General features: G+C 39.5%; 1 protein-coding gene across 1 annotated transcript; it reads left to right on the forward strand.

The window, feature by feature from the left end:
- Positions 1-1,830: 1,830 nt before the first annotated feature.
- On the forward strand, positions 1,831-14,714 carry fshr (follicle stimulating hormone receptor). Its single transcript, XM_020083600.2, has 14 exons — positions 1,831-2,228; positions 4,309-4,380; positions 4,899-4,973; positions 5,237-5,311; positions 5,387-5,461; positions 6,538-6,612; positions 7,285-7,365; positions 9,146-9,214; positions 9,323-9,397; positions 10,421-10,603; positions 11,210-11,430; positions 11,727-11,908; positions 11,998-12,189; positions 12,985-14,714. The coding sequence occupies exons 1-14, from the start codon at positions 2,056-2,058 to the stop codon at positions 13,432-13,434; spliced, it is 1,998 nt and encodes a 665-aa protein (XP_019939159.1). The 5' UTR covers positions 1,831-2,055; the 3' UTR covers positions 13,435-14,714.
- The last annotated feature ends 2,775 nt before the right edge of the window (positions 14,715-17,489 follow it).

The following is a 17,489-nucleotide window of genomic DNA, read 5'->3' on the forward strand; positions in this document are numbered from 1 at the left end:
GCTTCCACCTGAATCTCAAACACTGAACCTTTAACTCACGATGGGTTGAATTCTGATAATATGCTTTGCAAGTCGGACAAAGTAATAGAAATCTGATGCCAAATTTAGGTCAATCTTGACAACAGGAAACAGTGAACTGTTGTTTGCGGCTGGAAAAAGTCTGGAAGTGTCAGAGCATCACCAAAGGCACAGTTTTCCATATCAAATTTCAAAGCTCTCCATGGAAAGATACGTCAGTGTCGGCTCAACAGAACGACCGGCTGCCTCTGAGAGCCGAGCGGTGAAAGTGAAAAAGAAATGGATCGAGGTGAGGGAAGGTACACCACAGCAGACATGAGTATCATATCCAGGTGGAGCCAAACATTGTAACGATGGCTGTGGTTCATGAATGTGTCCGACTAACTCTGATAAATTGGACCACCAGTATCCTGTTGATGATGTGTGGAAGTAACTGCTGTGAAAATGATGTATTGTCATTTTAATTGAATGCATTTATAGAAGACACAAGAAGAGTGTCAGTATAGGTGATGTTCTACAGGCTCAAAAAAGACTTCATATTTTCATCCATGCTTCCACTGCACAGGTGCTGAACTATCAGCCACATCGTATCAGTCATGTATCAACAGACACACACAAACACACACACACACACAGATATGTCATGGATCTTCCTCTGTCCTTCATCTCCACTCCTTCGTGCGCCTGCATTTGTCTCATTGAATTTATCTTTCTGATTTACACTCTCTCTCCACATGTGTAAGAAAAGCTGTGGGAGAGTGTGCGTGTGTGTGGGTCAAGGTTGTGTTTTTCTTCCTGCTTCAGAATAAATCACAAGGAGCCTCCACATGAAGTTCCCACTGCAACACACACACACACACACAAATACTTTTTATCAGCTCAAGAGACAGCAACGTGTGAAGAGCAGGAGATGAAGAAACGTAAAGACTGAAATGTAACAAAGAAAGATTGCTTTTCACTTAGGTGTTTGTATGTGTGTGTATGTGTGTGTATGTGTGTGTCCGTGCGTGTGTGTGCATGTGCGTGCATGTGTGTGAGAATGATAAGTGTCCTTGGAAGCTGGCTATCTGCTGGGGTGTGGGGAGTGGAATAGAAAGACGATTAATTTGTCCGTCACTTTTAAACTCTGCTCATCCGTCAACACAAACACAGACATGTGGCCTGAAAAGTTTTATTCATCAATCATTAAAAAACTTAATTCAAACAAAATTGAATTGATAAATATGTGATGAAAATGTGAATTGAAGGTAAATTATAACTTAAAAACTTTTCTTTGGCTCCTACCAGTTCCTTGTTTGTTGATTCAGTGAAAACTTGGACTTTACATCTTTAAATGTAAAAACAAACTTGTTCCCACATTTTGTGCTGTGATGCTCTGCTTCTCTTTACATGTGCACCACAGGTCGGGATGTTCCTGCTGCCCTCGCTGAACTAGTCTAACAGCCGTGAGCGCAATGCATGATGGTACATATTGCTCGGTAAGTGGTTGTGGGAAACAATGGTAAAAAGGTTAAAATAATATAGAGTTCAAAAAACTTTCAGACACCACTCCAAATGTTGTGTTTTCCTTTCCTTAAGCTTTTCTATTTTCATCGACTGAGAGCGTATTTGCATTAGTGATTTAATTTAAAATGAAAGACATAATAAGTGAAAACAGATTTTTGGACAGACTAGAGCGTGTAATTTGTAATATCCGAAACACACACACACACACACACACACACACACACACAGAGCCCAGCAGAGACCTCCTACATCCTCATACACACACAAGCTTTTCACACGCCCCCACCGTTCACCACTGCATGGTAGAAAGCACCTCACACTTCTTCTCCCGTCGACCTGGCAGTGAACCCAGAGTGGATAGACGGACGAACGCTCGGATCACATGTGGAGCGTGGGCTTTGATGGAAGGCCTGCCTGCCTGTAAACACCAGGTGGGAAAAGAAAACAGAGAATAAAACAAAGTGAGGAGGAAAACGAGGAGATCGGGGAAAAAAGAAGATACAACTAATATAAACTACCTGGACTGCGAAGATGATGATGATGATGATGATGATGATAAATGTGACAGTGTTGATGATGATTGTGGTGAACAACACATCAGCGGCTGAGACCAGCTTGACCATACGAACCGTGCGCCTCTGCGAGCGGCTGAGACTCGGGGTCACAGAGATTCCGTCCAACATCTCCAGCAACACCCGATGTCTGTGAGTACACGTGAGCTGATGCAGCCATTTCAGATGAGCTTTTTATTAATTCCTCCTGTTTGGCATCTGCTCTAAGAAACAACTACATGAGCTTTTATGGAGCGTTTGGTGCCATTCTTTCTGACAACACCACATTCTGGCCAATTCTTCCTCTAGCCTACTCTCGCTTCCCACGTGTACGAATCCCTGGACTCATTGACTAACTTGGCCTGAAACATGCTGTGAACATGATGGCAACTGTCCCCTCACTCTCTTCTTATTGCTTTTCACAGTGACAATAACATCAACGCACATATTTGTGACCTTTTATTTCCTATTTTAATTATTGTATTTTAATATTTAGTTAGTACTTTCATAAAGTTTTGAGACAAATGTAGAATGGCTGAAAGTGAAGCAACAGAGGCCTTAAGGTGCTTGTATGTAAAAAAAATATGGATCCTACATTTCCCATAATGCAACATAGTAGCATCTTTTGAAACAAGCTGTGTTGAGTATCTACAACTACACCAAGACAGATTCAGGATACAGCATTTAAAATCCATTCTGGTGACGTTGAATAGTCATTTGGTCTTTCTTCTCTAATCCTTGTGCTCATCGTCCTCTAGCTGAGTTTCACACTGAACCTGCCAATGCTGGATTTAAGAAACTTTTATTTATTCATGGGATGTATGCAACATTTATCCGGTAGCTTGTTGTCTTCTTCTGTGTGAGCACATTCCTACTTAGCGTGTTACTGCTACCAACTGTTGATCGACAGAATATCGCCAAACTGGGCTGTGGATTGCATCATCGTGCAATCAGGACTGTCTCTTAAAAACATTGCTCCATAGCGCTCCTAGAGGTCAAGGAAGTTACTCCAGGTTTTTGAAAGAACGAAACACTGAAGCCTGCACCATCGTCCATAAGCAGCAGTTATAAAATAAATCCCCTCCAACAGGGAGGGGATCTGTGTTTGTTTGATGTTAGTTAGCAGGATAAAACAAAAGCTATTGAATATTGGTGTGGATCTGGATTAGTGGGTGAATCCAGGAATTTTTTTTTACTATCTTTAACATTGCAAGATCATTGCGGCATCTTTCATCAGTTGTGTTGATTTCTCATGGATCTTGATACGTTTAGGGGACTGATGTCTATGTGAATTTAAATGTGGTGTGGGCCTTGTGCTTTCTTTAGTGGCCTTTAATTTAAAAGAGTGATGCGACTGGTGTCTGTATCGTAAATATGAAGCTGCCACCAGCCTTTAGCTAACTTATTCCCACAGGGAAACAGCTCCCCTCACTCTGCATTTCCTCTGAACCTTTCAGAGGAATACAGTTTCATTTCTTCTTTGAGGAGCTACATAGCGCAGCGTTAATCTCCAAAGATGTTGACCTGAGGTGGTGCATGTGTTTTAGGGTGTTTGTGACATAGTGATACAGGGACACTGAGCCAAAGCGAGGCAAGCGAGGGTGACCGCCGCCCAGCGTAAACACTGCCCTGTTCTTTTGGCCGTTGAAACATTTTGAACAAATCTCAAGGCCACGTTGGGGAGGGGGTGAGACAGCGTTAAAGATGAGGATTGCCCGAAGCTCCTGCACAAACACGCACCTATAGACATATACAAGAACAGAGTGCAGATATGCATAATCAGACACACACAAACAGACACAGCAGATACACACCCACACAAAGAGGAGGACACGCTTTGTGGCAAAAAGTAGCGACGATTCCCAAAAGACCGACTGTGAACTTCCAGGAGGCGACGTGTGTGTTCCCATCTGTTCTGTTCCGCTCCAAGGTCAAGGCTCAGGAACAGTGGGGATATTTTCAAGCACGCAGCAATGAGGGATGTTTTAAATCTGATCCAAAGCAACCAGTTGCAAAGGAAGCTTTGGAGTTTGCATACAGACTTTCTGTTCATGCTTCTCACATGAAAAGAAAGTCATGGAACTGTTGACCTTCTCCATAAATCTCTGAAAATACAGGATTGAGATAGTGACCCACATCCCTGACACTCACAAACACTGGCCACTGTAATAATGTTATTTCTTTGCAGTGATTGTGTCAGTGCTGATGTGGGCGTCTGTTTCTGCTTCAACAGGGAAGTTAAGCAGACGTTGATCACAGTGTTACCCCAGGGTGCTGTCACCAGCCTGCAGCTCCTCAAGAAACTGTAAGTGTGTGTGTGTGTGTGTGTGTGTGAGTGTGTGAGTGTGTGTATGCCTGCGTGTGTGTGTCACTTTGATCTGGAAAATATTAAACCGAGGTCAAAACAATCAAGATATGGATTATCCAGACAGAGGAAACGTAAAGAGGTTGAGCTGAGACTATGATCGAGTCTCACCAGCAAATCTCTCTATGAATATTTGATCTTATAAATTTAAACTGAATGAACCAAGATATATAATTATATATAAATTATATTTGTTTTGTTTTTGAGATAATAATAAACATGTAGATGAATTATAAATGATAATTTATCTACAAAATAACAATGCAGTCCATGCATACTTTTCTGAGCACAAAATGTTGCTTATTCTAAATACGCACAAATGATGAATGAATGAAATGAAATCCATTGTCCCTGATTTGGAGTTTTTGATGAAAGCTTAAATGAAACTAAGAAACTTCCTCTGTATAATAGTTTATATCATTTTCTTTTCCTCTTCTCTCCTCTTCTCTCCACCTCAGAACCATATTGGAGAACGAAAAGCTGGAGAGCATCGGCACGTTTGCTTTCGCCAACCTCCCCCGACTCTCTGATATGTGAGCATATAGTTTTTGGAAAAACAAAACAAAACATTGGACATGACGTATTTTATCCAACGTGCTCGCGTGTTTAGTCTCTGCTGTTGGAACAAGGAGAGCTGCAAACTGTGAGAAAGCTGATCACCCAAACAGTCGAGGATTGTAGGCTCGTCAGGGCGGTGCAGACAAAATAAATCAAAGAATAAGTTTGAATGAAATTTAATGGATGGATTTTATTTTATTTTTTTAGATATATGTCATATTGTTGTGTTTCCCTGCAGCTTCATCTCTGGAAACATTGCTCTGGAGAGTATTGGAGCTTTTGCTTTTTACAACCTCCCAGAACTCACTGAGATGTAAGTGTCCCCCGTCTGTAACTGTAAGTCCTGTCATTTATATCACTGATGAGCGCACGTGTCTGTTTCTTTCAGAACCATAACAAAGTCAAAACACCTGACGTCCATCCACCCAGACGCATTCAGGGACATCATGAAACTACAGTATCTGTGAGGACTCACCGGGAACGTGCATTTTACAAACAGATCATGAGCCCAAAATGGGTCAAGGGTGACAGGTCTAATTCTGATGAGCTCCCACACGACCAGACACATGATTTTTTAATGAGTTTGGTTCCTTTGGAAAAAAAATCAGGGATACTTATGAGTAAAAGACACAGATTTGAATGTATTTATTTCTAAAATATATTAAATTGTATTGTTTATATCTTTTAAAAACACGTCAAAGCAGCTGTTTATTAGGGACTCGTCGTGTCTAAAGGTGAACTCTCTCAGTGATTACTTTTTTGTTTGTCCTGATTTGTAAGAACTGGGCCACATAAATAGAGCGTAGAGTGAAAAAAGAGCATTTCTTAAATTACCTCTACACAGAAGCACAGCATTTGTATCTACTTTAATAACTTTATGTGAACCTGGTTTTATGATTTTATGTAAATGTCTTTAAAAAATGTTAAAAGTTCATGTATCATGGAGGTTCAATATAAGAATTGAAATAAAGCTAGGGCTGGATAAAAATGACAAAAAAATAAATTGGTCATCTCATGTGAATGGATAATGCTGAACCAACCAAATTGCACAAACTCATTAATATCAGTCAGTGAAATATGATTTTTTGGAATTCAACAAAAATGTTGAAAAACACTGTAAAAGAAAGGGTGAAAACATGGGTTCTTCCCTGACCCATACCTTCCACCAAGTTTTGTGGAAATCCATTCTGTAGTTTTTGTGAAATCCTTCTGACTAATTAACAGAGAGACAAAAACAAAAGCTCCCAATAGGCAGCGGGAAAAAAAGCTTTCAGGCTTTTTAATGACTTAAAATCGTTGCTTGTTCTCACATTGAGGCTGAACGAGGCTGAACCTGTCAGATGTTTTTGCCAGACATCTGTTTGGAACAGGCCGCTTTTAAATTAATCTCTCTGGCATCATGGAAACTTTTTCACGAGTTGAATCTTTAAAAAAAATCTAAGTTATTACAATGAATGCTACATCGTCTGGTTTCACAGACCTTCTGTTGTTTTGAGGTCACTGTGCAAGTGTAGTAACATTTTAATCTGCACATCACAGGACCATCTCCAACACCGGGCTCGCCTTTTTTCCAGACTTCACCAAGATCCACTCGGCCGCCCCTGACTTTCTGTTGTAAGTCTCAACGCAATTTAGAAATGAAGTGCAGATGCATGCAGGCTCACAAACACACACACAGACACACACACACACACCACATGTCCCACATGCACCTGACAGCACAGGCTATTTTATGCACACAGAAGGAAACATGAGGAATACAGAACTGTAGTTAAGACCTTTCTGCACACTGAGTCTCAGGCCCAGACCGCATACAGATGAGGGCCACTTCAGACAATGATGTGGTGCCTCTGGCCTTCTTGTGGCCCTGACAAAATGAACGTGAGCCTAAAGTGGCCCACTTGTAAAATAGAAAATGTGGCCCAAGTATCCAAAAACAAATGTGGATATTGCTTCGGCTCACTTGTGGCCCAGATCATGCAAACAGGAGCAGAACGCCCAAGTGCCATAATTACACACGGTACGTGGGCCAGATGACAGTGTGGACTAAATCTGGGCCAAAACTATTTGCTACGTGGGACGGATTTAAACAATCTGTTCCTTCTCCATCCTACTAGAAAAATGATCTTCCAACTCTCTCCCATATGACATCTACCAGCTTCTTATAGGAGGTGATTTTGAGGGAGAGTGTCGCAAGCGTTCCTATTATTTTGCACCTGAAGAGCACACATAAATCTGTTGTTTTGCTCTTTCTAATGTGTTTTTTTTTTTGTCTTTCCTGCTCAGTGACCTGCAGGAGAACAGCCACATAGCCAGAGTCCCCGCCAATGCTTTCAGAGGCCTCTGCACCCAAACTATCACGGAGATGTGAGGCATTTGTCTTTTTTCTTTTTAGAAGCGCATCACAGTGATGAATGTTGCCTCAAATGCTCTGTGCCCTCTTCACTGAGCTCTGTCTTCTCCCCTCCTCTTCTCCCACTGCAGAGATCAACTCTTTATTTATAACATCCTCCATTTCAAGCTGCTGACAAATCGTAGTTTGATCCAGGCTCAGTAAATCCATCACCTATATTCTAATCCTGCTCTTTTGTTTTTAATTGATTCTCCTTTGTAAACACAATATAAAATTGAGAGATATATTTTTGAAAAAATAAAACCTAAATGCTGCTGACATTGCACTGAGGCTGTGTTAGGAAAGTTGAAATAACCTCCTTTCCTAACCACTTTTCCTTGACCCCGATTGAATACGTCACGGGGTCAAGGAAAGATGTGAAGGAGAAGCTGTGAGCAGTTAGGAAAAGAGAACCACGATGACACGTCCTTAGAAAAGTTGTTTTCATTTCATACAAAGGGAACATTTAATCATTACCTACTCCCAGGAAATAACAATTAAACAGATTTAAATGAAAATGAAACAAACAGGACTGAAACATTGAAATAATATCATAATATGAGGAACAGATGTGGAGAAAACCTTATATAAGTGGAGAAAGATATTTTTTGTGTGTACATTCCATAATCTGGGAATTAAAATGACTTTAATATTTGTCTTTAGTTATGATGTTGATATTTTGAACTGAACATATTGGTTCAGTATGGTTGTTGTTGGATAGAGTGACAGAGAAATCAGGAGCTCAGACGATCCTGTGAGGATTCAGTTCTGAGTCATGTCGTGACAATAAAACAGCTTCTGTTCTTTATATATTTAGGTGGGTGTGTCCAGGTACAACTACAAGGTTTTCTCCGTCTCTTTCATAAAGACGGTCCGATGTTTCCTATTCTAACCGAGATAAGTTAGGAAGCACCGACTCTCCTTTCCTGATCCTGAAGAGAATTCAAACAGCTCTTATTATGGCGGCCGCTGAAATATTTCATATTTTTGTCATTTCACTCAATTGGAAGTGCAAATACAGCTACAGCTGCTACTGTTACATTTGCCAATATTGCAACTGATTGGCCAAGAGCAAATGTCAATCAACAACAAGGGACATTTGCACAAAGAAAATGTTTCCTTTATTTGTCTTTCTCACTTTTCATTACATTCTAAATGTTGCACTTTTTGCTCCACGAAACCTTTCTGACAGTTGTAGTTACCGTTTATTTGAGAGGTAATATTTTGTTTATATGTGATTTTTGCAATTTAATAAATTTATATTTTACATATGAACCATGTCATCATCTTATAAAATATCATTCATACCCAACAGAATATAAAAACACATTTCGAATCGGAAGTTGCAACTTTAAAAAGCAGATGTAAATTGCACCAATCAAAAATATTGTCATGCATATGTACATACATGCATGTATATGTATATTATTTATTATTTATATTGTATACTATATACATATTGTATAATCTTATGTATTCTTCTCATGCCTCACTGCTCTGCCATCGTTTTGTTGATGTATAACGTTGTTGTCGCAATTTAACTAGTGTCAGTGAGTTTCACTGTTCGTGTGAGTTTAACTTCTCTAAATTCTCAGAGGAAAATAAATCTCACATAATGAATTTCAAACAGCTTTAGTCACAGAGAACAAAAGAAGCACCCACATTAAAATTAGCTTTCGTAGTTCAGTTTTACAGTTGGAAATGTTCTGTGTTGGAGCCACATGACTGTAATTTGGCTTCTCTCTCTGTTGACAGACGGCTCACCAGAAATGGCATCAAGGAGGTGGCAAGTGACGCCTTCAACGGCACAAAGATGCACAGATTGTGAGTCACAGGCAGAGACACAATTACAAATAGAGGATTTAGGAAAAAATAGACAAATAGTTGTCGCATTTGTTTAATTTCTCTCGTTCTTCGCGTCTTCTCTCCCAGGTCCCTGAGAGGCAACCAGCAGCTTACTCACATCAATCCCAATGCCTTTGTGGGTTCCAGTGGGTTGGTGGTACTGTAAGCATGACATCTAACAGTAACTCACGCCTGCATGATTCACCCTCATCATCATCATCATCACTTGTTAAAGTCAGGATGTAGGAGACGAACAAGAAACAGCATGACGTGTGTGGAACAGAAACATGACTGGTTCAAAGAAAAAATAAACTCAGAGCAGGTTAATTTTAATTCCAGAGAGAGACCTGTTTATCCTCCAAACCAAATGACACTTTTTTTTTTTACCATTGAAGTTTCCGGGAAAAAAACCCTATTAGATTTTTTTTCTTTTGAGCTGTCAGTGCTGGGATATGTTGGAGGTTTTTCACACCACGTCCCAGCAATCGCTTGGCAATCAAACCGTAGCTCTCTCTGTGAATTTTGAGTCAGGATATTTGGGTTTCGTGGTTTTATTCTTAGCAAAACTGGAATTTTGCCAGCATAAATATTCATGCATCACATCTTAAAGCCTCTGGAGTCTGTGTATTCTTCAGCGAATACTCTGAGCATGTTTTATTAGCATTAACATAACTTTATTTATAGATCATGTGGAGACAGGCTGAGAAACCCAAACAAATGTGTTGTCGTGACAGACATGTTTATGTCTATAAAACTTTTTCAAAACTGAATTATTCATATTTTTATAATCTCAAACATTGATCAGCATTCTTGTCAGCTTTAAACTGAAGAAGGTGAAAAACAGTAAAATAACAACAAACATTATATGTGAAATCCTCAAATGTTACATACAATTTTTATATTCATACCTTGTATACTATTGTGAACTCATACCTATGTGTGTGTGTGTATAGTGTGGTGAAATACAATTTATACATATATAAAGCATATACCGTTTTATATACTCATATTGTAAACATACCTGTCTATATACTTGTTTATGTATATGCGATACACAATGCACAATACAGTATAAATCCTCGTAAATCCACTGCACTTTACTCATATGCATCTTATTTTATCTTATTTTATCTTATCTTATCTTATCTTATCTTAAAGGCACTCATATTTAGTTTGTTCCTTCAGGGACATCTGTCACACTGCCCTCAGCTCCCTGCCGGACTCAATCCCCGGAGGACTGCAGTGGCTGATCGCAGAGTCCACCAAACGCTTGAAGAAACTTCCCTCTCAGCTTTTCACCAAACTGCACCAGGCCAGACTGACGTACCCATCACACTGCTGCGCCTTCCAGAACATTCACAGGAACAGGTGAACTTTCTGGACCTGGGAAATATTTCAAAGTTATTTGTAATCAAATTAATACATTTCAACTGTAATGGCTAACAGAAATATATTCTATGTATTACATCGATGTTCAGGTAATGTTTTCATTACTGTTTGTTCAAAATCAAGGTCTGTTTGCAGGATTATGCAAAACTACTAAACTGATTTCACTTAAACTTGGTGAAAGGAATGTTTTTATCACTTTCTTGAACATTATGGGTATTTTTGTATTTTTCACCAGTTTCCCAGGGAATAATTCATGGTTCTTGGTTAAATAAATCTGGCATATTTAGGGGACTGATATCATAGTGTTTGCAATTTGTCACAGATCCATATAAAAATCCATATCTTGTGAATTCAGATGTGGTTTCAGAAGGGGGCTTTTGGGAGGAATGCACCCTACTTTGTGTTGTTATGTCTTATTCTCACTCCATAATCGGTGAATTACCATCAAATATTGCTGTAGTATCAACCACAGGGTCATAATCTTGAGTTTTTGACTCATAGAACATGTGTCAGAGAAGTCATGAAATCTCAAAGAAAGACAATACTTTTGTTTACGTGTGCACTTTGTGTATTGTTGTGTGTTAGATCGAGGTGGAACCCCCTGTGCTCACTCCCTAAGGCTCAGGACAACTTTAATTTCTTCAGAGACCACTGCTCTAACTCCACATCCGTAACCTGCAGCCCGATGCCCAATGAGTTTAACCCCTGTGAGGACATCATGTCCTCCATCCCCCTGCGGGTCCTCATCTGGATCATTTCTGTCCTGGCACTGCTGGGGAACGGAGTCGTCCTCCTTGTGCTGATAGGTATTTAATAGAAAAAATTATTTCTAAGTTTCTAGTTTGCTTATTATATTTTAAACAGTGATTCCTTTGTCTTCATCTGCCTGCTCATGTCACATGTGAGGTCCTACTTCCAGAGGTGTATCGTACAAATATATTTCAAATTTAAGGTAGTTGTACTTTTCTCAAGTATCTCTATTTTGAGAAACTTCCTCATATTTACTTTCATTTCATCTTTATACCACAATAAGCTGTTAAATGCCTGTTTACTTAATCAAGCTATTTTTCTCACCTTTCTGTTTCCCCCTCTGTGTTTTCAGGCAGCTTCTCCAAACTGACAGTTCCTCGTTTCCTCATGTGCCACTTGGCCTTCGCTGACCTCTGCATGGGCGTCTACCTGGCTGTCATAGCGACTGTCGACATGCTCACACGCGGCGAGTATTACAACCACGCCATAGACTGGCAGATGGGCCTGGGCTGCAGGGCCACAGGTTTCATCACGGTGGGTACAGTCATCTTGAGTCCTTCGCGTCTTCAACACTCATCAACGCGCAGGTTTGAATATAAAAACAGTGCATGTGTGCTTCGCAGGTGTTCGCCAGTGAGTTGTCAGTGTTCACGTTAACAGCGATCACCCTGGAGCGCTGGCACACCATCACATACGCTCTGCGGCTGGACCGCAAAATCCGCCTGAGACACGCATGCATCGTCATGACAGCAGGTTGGATCTTCTCCTCTCTGGCCGCCTTGCTGCCCACAGTTGGGGTCAGCAGCTACAGCGAGGTTGGTGTACAGATCCCACATTTTCCATTCAACTCCTCTGTGCTGTCCAGTTTGAAACACCAATTCAATGTGTGTTCATTTTAGGGAAGCAAAATGGTGCATAAACTCATTCTCCACAAAATGAGTTAGAATATGCTTTGCATGCCTGAACATATTTTTTTTAAAAACGAAATAATGCAAAACAACAAATGTAGTGTGTCTGAGATTATGATGAACAGATATGTTGTAGCACTGCAATTAATGGTTATCTGCATTAGCAACTAATTGATCAATTAATTGCATGGACCATAAAACACCATAAAAAGGGGGAAATGGCTCTCACAACTATGTAGAGCCCAACGTGACATTGTTAAATGATAATCAAAAGAAAGATAAGGAAAAGCAATAGATTCTCACATATGATAAAAATCAGCAAATGCAAAGCATTTCTAAAATTAGGTTCCTTAAATTTGACTTTTTATTACTTTTTGAGCTATTGCTTTTAGCACAATTACATATAGTATGTTGTTTGCTGCCTCTAATACTACATGCCAGTGTCCAACTTGTAAATTACTGTATGAGTTTGTCCAAATGGGTGAATAACAAAACTGTACTGTAAAGAACTAGACTAACTGAATGAATGCAAACAATTTACCTTAATACTATGTTCATCCAGTTTAGCTAATGTCTTAGTTTATAAGTCCATCCGAATATGAACCCACTCACACACACGTCTTATAACCCTTCTGTGAGGTTTTTAACTCAGGTTATGATGAATAAATGAAGCCCTGAACACTTTATGTGTTTATGGTGCAGGTGAGTATCTGTCTCCCCATGGACGTGAAGTCACCGGTGTCTCAGGTCTATGTCGTGTCCCTCCTCCTCCTCAACATCCTAGCCTTCTTCTGCGTATGTGGCTGTTACATGAGCATTTACCTGACCGTCCGCAACCCCTCGTCCATGCCGGCCCACGCCGACACCCGTGTGGCACAACGCATGGCCGTGCTCATCTTCACCGACTTCATCTGCATGGCCCCCATCTCCTTTTTCGCCATCTCAGCTGCACTGAAGCGCCCGCTCATCACGGTCTCAGAGTCCAAGATCCTGCTGGTCCTCTTCTACCCGATCAACTCATGCTCCAACCCCTTCCTGTACGCCTTCTACAACCGCACCTTCAGGCGGGATTTCTTTCTCCTAGCAGCTCACTTCGGCCTGTTTAAGACCCGGGCGCAGATTTACCGGACAGAGAGTTCGTCCTGTCAGTGACCTCTCCATAGGTCTCTCACAATCCAAAGACATTCAGATTGGGAACTAGGTTGATTGGACACTCTAAATTGGCCATAGATGTGAAAATGAATAGTTGTTATGTCTCTGTATGTTGGTGCTATATGAGGGCCCTGTGATACACTGGCAACCTGTCCAGGATGTACTGCGTCTCGCCCAATGTCAGCTGGGATTGGCTCCAGCTCCCCCTACAACCCTCAAAGCTTTAGCGGCATAGATGGATGGTTTTGTGAATGCCTACAGGGATCTGCTAATGTGCTTTTAAGAATGTGTGTGCAAAAGCAGGTTTGTAAACATTGAAAATTGTGAATGTGTAATGAGATTTTCAAGCGTATTGATTTTTGTACATATGTAGACAAATCTGCAAATGCCTGCAAATCTGTAGTAGAAGTTTGTTTGTACCCACACACATTTGCAGATCTTCCATGGCTGAAATGTAAAATCCTGTTTAAAATGACGGCCAATTGCAAGCTTGAGTTATAACTGATCACTTTTCTGTATTTACAGCTCTTGGGGCAAAACACATTTTCATCCATTAATATCTATATACGCATTTACAGATTTATCTACACATGTACAGTTCTCATTACACATTAACAGATTCCCGTATGCACTCACAAATCTCAGCACACATTTGCAGAGTCTTCACCAATTTGATTATAGACACACACAGTTACACAACTCTCCAAACACAAATATAATATTGGCTCCATAACACATGGGCACAATGGCAATCCTAGCACAGACAAAAACATCGGTGTACTTTGATCTAAATCTAGGTCAAGTTACTGTCCTAGATGTGGGTGGAATCTGCTGCATCAGAATCATTTAGATTACAGGTAAAAAGCAGAAAGACCTAAACTGACTTTGCTCTCGTGTAAGGTCTTATGTAACCAACACTGTCCATCTAGTGTCCCAAGGTTATTGAAACATGCTAGAGCACTTGGAAACTGTTAAACAAAGATGTTGTAGCTTGGGACGTCAGTGTATGCTCATCAAGAAATCAACATTCATTTAACATCAAGCATTATAATTGAATGATATTCATTAAGAGGCACACCGCAGGGGCCTGTACTGATTAATAATCTCCTCGTACATTCCATCTCCTGCAGCCCACACACCTCCCCTTTAACCCCTCAGTTTCTCTATACGTGTCATTGTTGTGATGTCATTTTGTTCATTGCTTGTAAATGACCTCACCTTTTTATATATGTGTTTGTGTCTTTTTTGTATAATTTTATAAAGTTTTCTATTGCACATTCTCTGCATGAGTAGATTTCGTGCTGTGTCAGTGTATGACGAGCAGGAATAAAAGATAACACACACACACACACACACACACACACACACACACACACACACACACACACTGAATTGAGCTGTCTTTATCTAAATTCTGTCCTTCGGAGCATCCAAAGCTTTCAAGGACAAAGTGACCCTACCAACCTCTGCTCTGTGTGCCAGGGTGGGTGGTTGTGAGAGGGGAGACTATGCAGCTGCTCATACTGCTTATTACAGGAGGAGGGATATGGCAGCTCGATAATACACACACACAGAGACACACACACACAAGCCAGGGTTTCAAGGCTACAGCTGCAAGAAGGAGTCAATCTCATTGATATGGATACGCTGCCTCCTACATGCCAACACTGAATGTGTGAGTGCATTTGTGGTCTTTAACCACCAGGTGATGCTACTGGTGCAGGGTGCATTGGGATCTCTGCTCTGTCTGATGTGAGTAACAATATAAGAATATAAGTCAGTCTTACAAGCTCAAATAACTGATACTGTAGGCAGCACAGTTACAAAGGCACAACATCACTGTGGAGTTTTAACAGAACGATGACAATAGCATGTACTATTCTCTGTGTTCACAGCTGGTGGTGTTCTGTCCTTGCAACTCTTTATAAAAGAGGATTTTGTAACAATATTGCATCAAAACTAAAACTATTATGTGAAAAAACTGATTAAACACAGACAATGTGTTGCACACAAGGTTACATCAATGTTTACAAATGGGAATCATGGTTTTCTGAGAAAGACAGAAGAAAACACCCAGAATATAATCCACACAGCATTGACAGTATTATAATTCTGACTGCTGTAAAATAATGAATATAGGTCCCACAAAAAGAGCTATATTGTACAGATTTCAAAATACTCACTACCTCTGAGAGAATATTTATCCAGGAACTACCTTCACTTATAACATTCAGGGCTTCCTGTTGACCTTAAGACAAGCAAAATATTACCTCAACACCCACAGATTGCTCCTTTCCGTCACCATGTTTCCTGCTTACATGAAAACTATCACATTTTAAAGACTCAAAATCTATAAAAAGGTTATAATATCCACATAGAAAAAATATTTCATAGCATTTGGGAAGAATTCAGAATTAGGATGATAGCGATTTCCCTGTATACTGAATATTTTCTCATATACAGAAAAACACACAATATCTTCATTTTTATCATTTTTTTTTTACAAGCAATAAAAATGATTCATGCCATTACTCTGTACTGCAATGATTCTAAAACGTATGAAAAACAAACTATGTTTTTTTCCTTTTGATGAATATCAGAAGGTGTGGAAGGTGCAGATACTGTTCGCAGATCTTTTCCATACAGAAAAAAATTGTATTTATTGCGTAACAGAGTAACAAAGCATCCTGTGTGTGTGTAAGCCTCTGCTGTTTCCTCAAGTACCACAAGTTCATAGTCTTATCATTTGATTGTTTGCAGCTAAACAATGCCCTCTAGTGATTAAAATCATATTAATTGACAAAATGAAATTCTACACAAATTCTATTTTTCGGGACTCACACACTCTCACACTCACCTCCTGTAGGTTTAAAACGTGGAAAGAATTATTGTGATTTGGTTTTCCACAGCGAATTGAAACTGTAGTCAGCTTGAATTCATGTTTGGATGCAAATAGGGAATGTGTGTAACACTGGTATAAATGAAGGTCTTTTTAATTTGTCATCAATCAATGAACTAATGCATTGTTTGCATGCAGATATAATCTGATTCACTTTGGCTATAAGTGACGCACTGATGAAAAAATATTTTCTCATTTGGTTTGGACTAGAAATTCATAATTGACTCTTCAAATGGAATTGCATGATTAAATTTAATAGGCTTTTAATTTTTTTGTTTTGTCATTCCATTTAGTAATGTGTATGACTATCATGTTCCTCATTCCGGCTCAGTTTATTTTAAAAAAGCAAATTCATTCATTCATTAAAAGAAGATTTTAAAATGTGGGGATAAACCTCTAAAATTATAAAAAGTGATTAAGAGTTATTTCCTTATGATAGTTTAAACTCTCACTCATAAATTGATTTTTCAAGGTAAAATTGCATGATTAACTTTCAAATGCAGTAAAATTTTACTCTGTTCTCCTACTGATGGGTGTGTCTAAAGTCTATATTGAAGTGTCAGAACATCTAACAAGCATATTTCTCAACTCAACTCATATTTTCAACAAATGATGGAAAATAATAAATATTGATCCTTTATTTGCATGGATGGATTCATGAATAGGCCTAACCAGCACAGTATGAAATTGTTGTTAATTTAATTTCTGGTTTAAAAGTCAAAGAGCACAGTTAATGGGCTCAGAACAACCACAAAGACACAATGAGACACAAACTGACCACAAAGAAACATAAAATGATTACAGAGAGGTATAAAATGACTACACAGAAATACAAAAGGACTACCAAGACACATAAGATGACTACACAGAAACTCAAAAAGGCTACAAAGAGACACAAAATGACTGTAAAGAGCTACAAAATGACCACAAAGATATGTTAGATGACTCCACAGGGATGCAAAATGATCACAAAGAGATACAGAATGTCACCAAACAAAAATGAGATTCACAAAAAACTAGAAACTACTCATTTTGTCTCTTATTCATTAAAGGGACAGTTTACCGGGAAAATGAAAATGCACTCATTATCATTAACAGAAAAAAACAGAAAATACCTCCACACTGCTCCTGTGGTGTCATCCAAGTGTCTGTTAGC

The sequence above is a fragment of the Paralichthys olivaceus genome, chromosome 21 (assembly GCF_024713975.1).
Source record: "Paralichthys olivaceus isolate ysfri-2021 chromosome 21, ASM2471397v2, whole genome shotgun sequence".
Lineage (NCBI taxonomy): Eukaryota > Metazoa > Chordata > Actinopteri > Pleuronectiformes > Paralichthyidae > Paralichthys > Paralichthys olivaceus.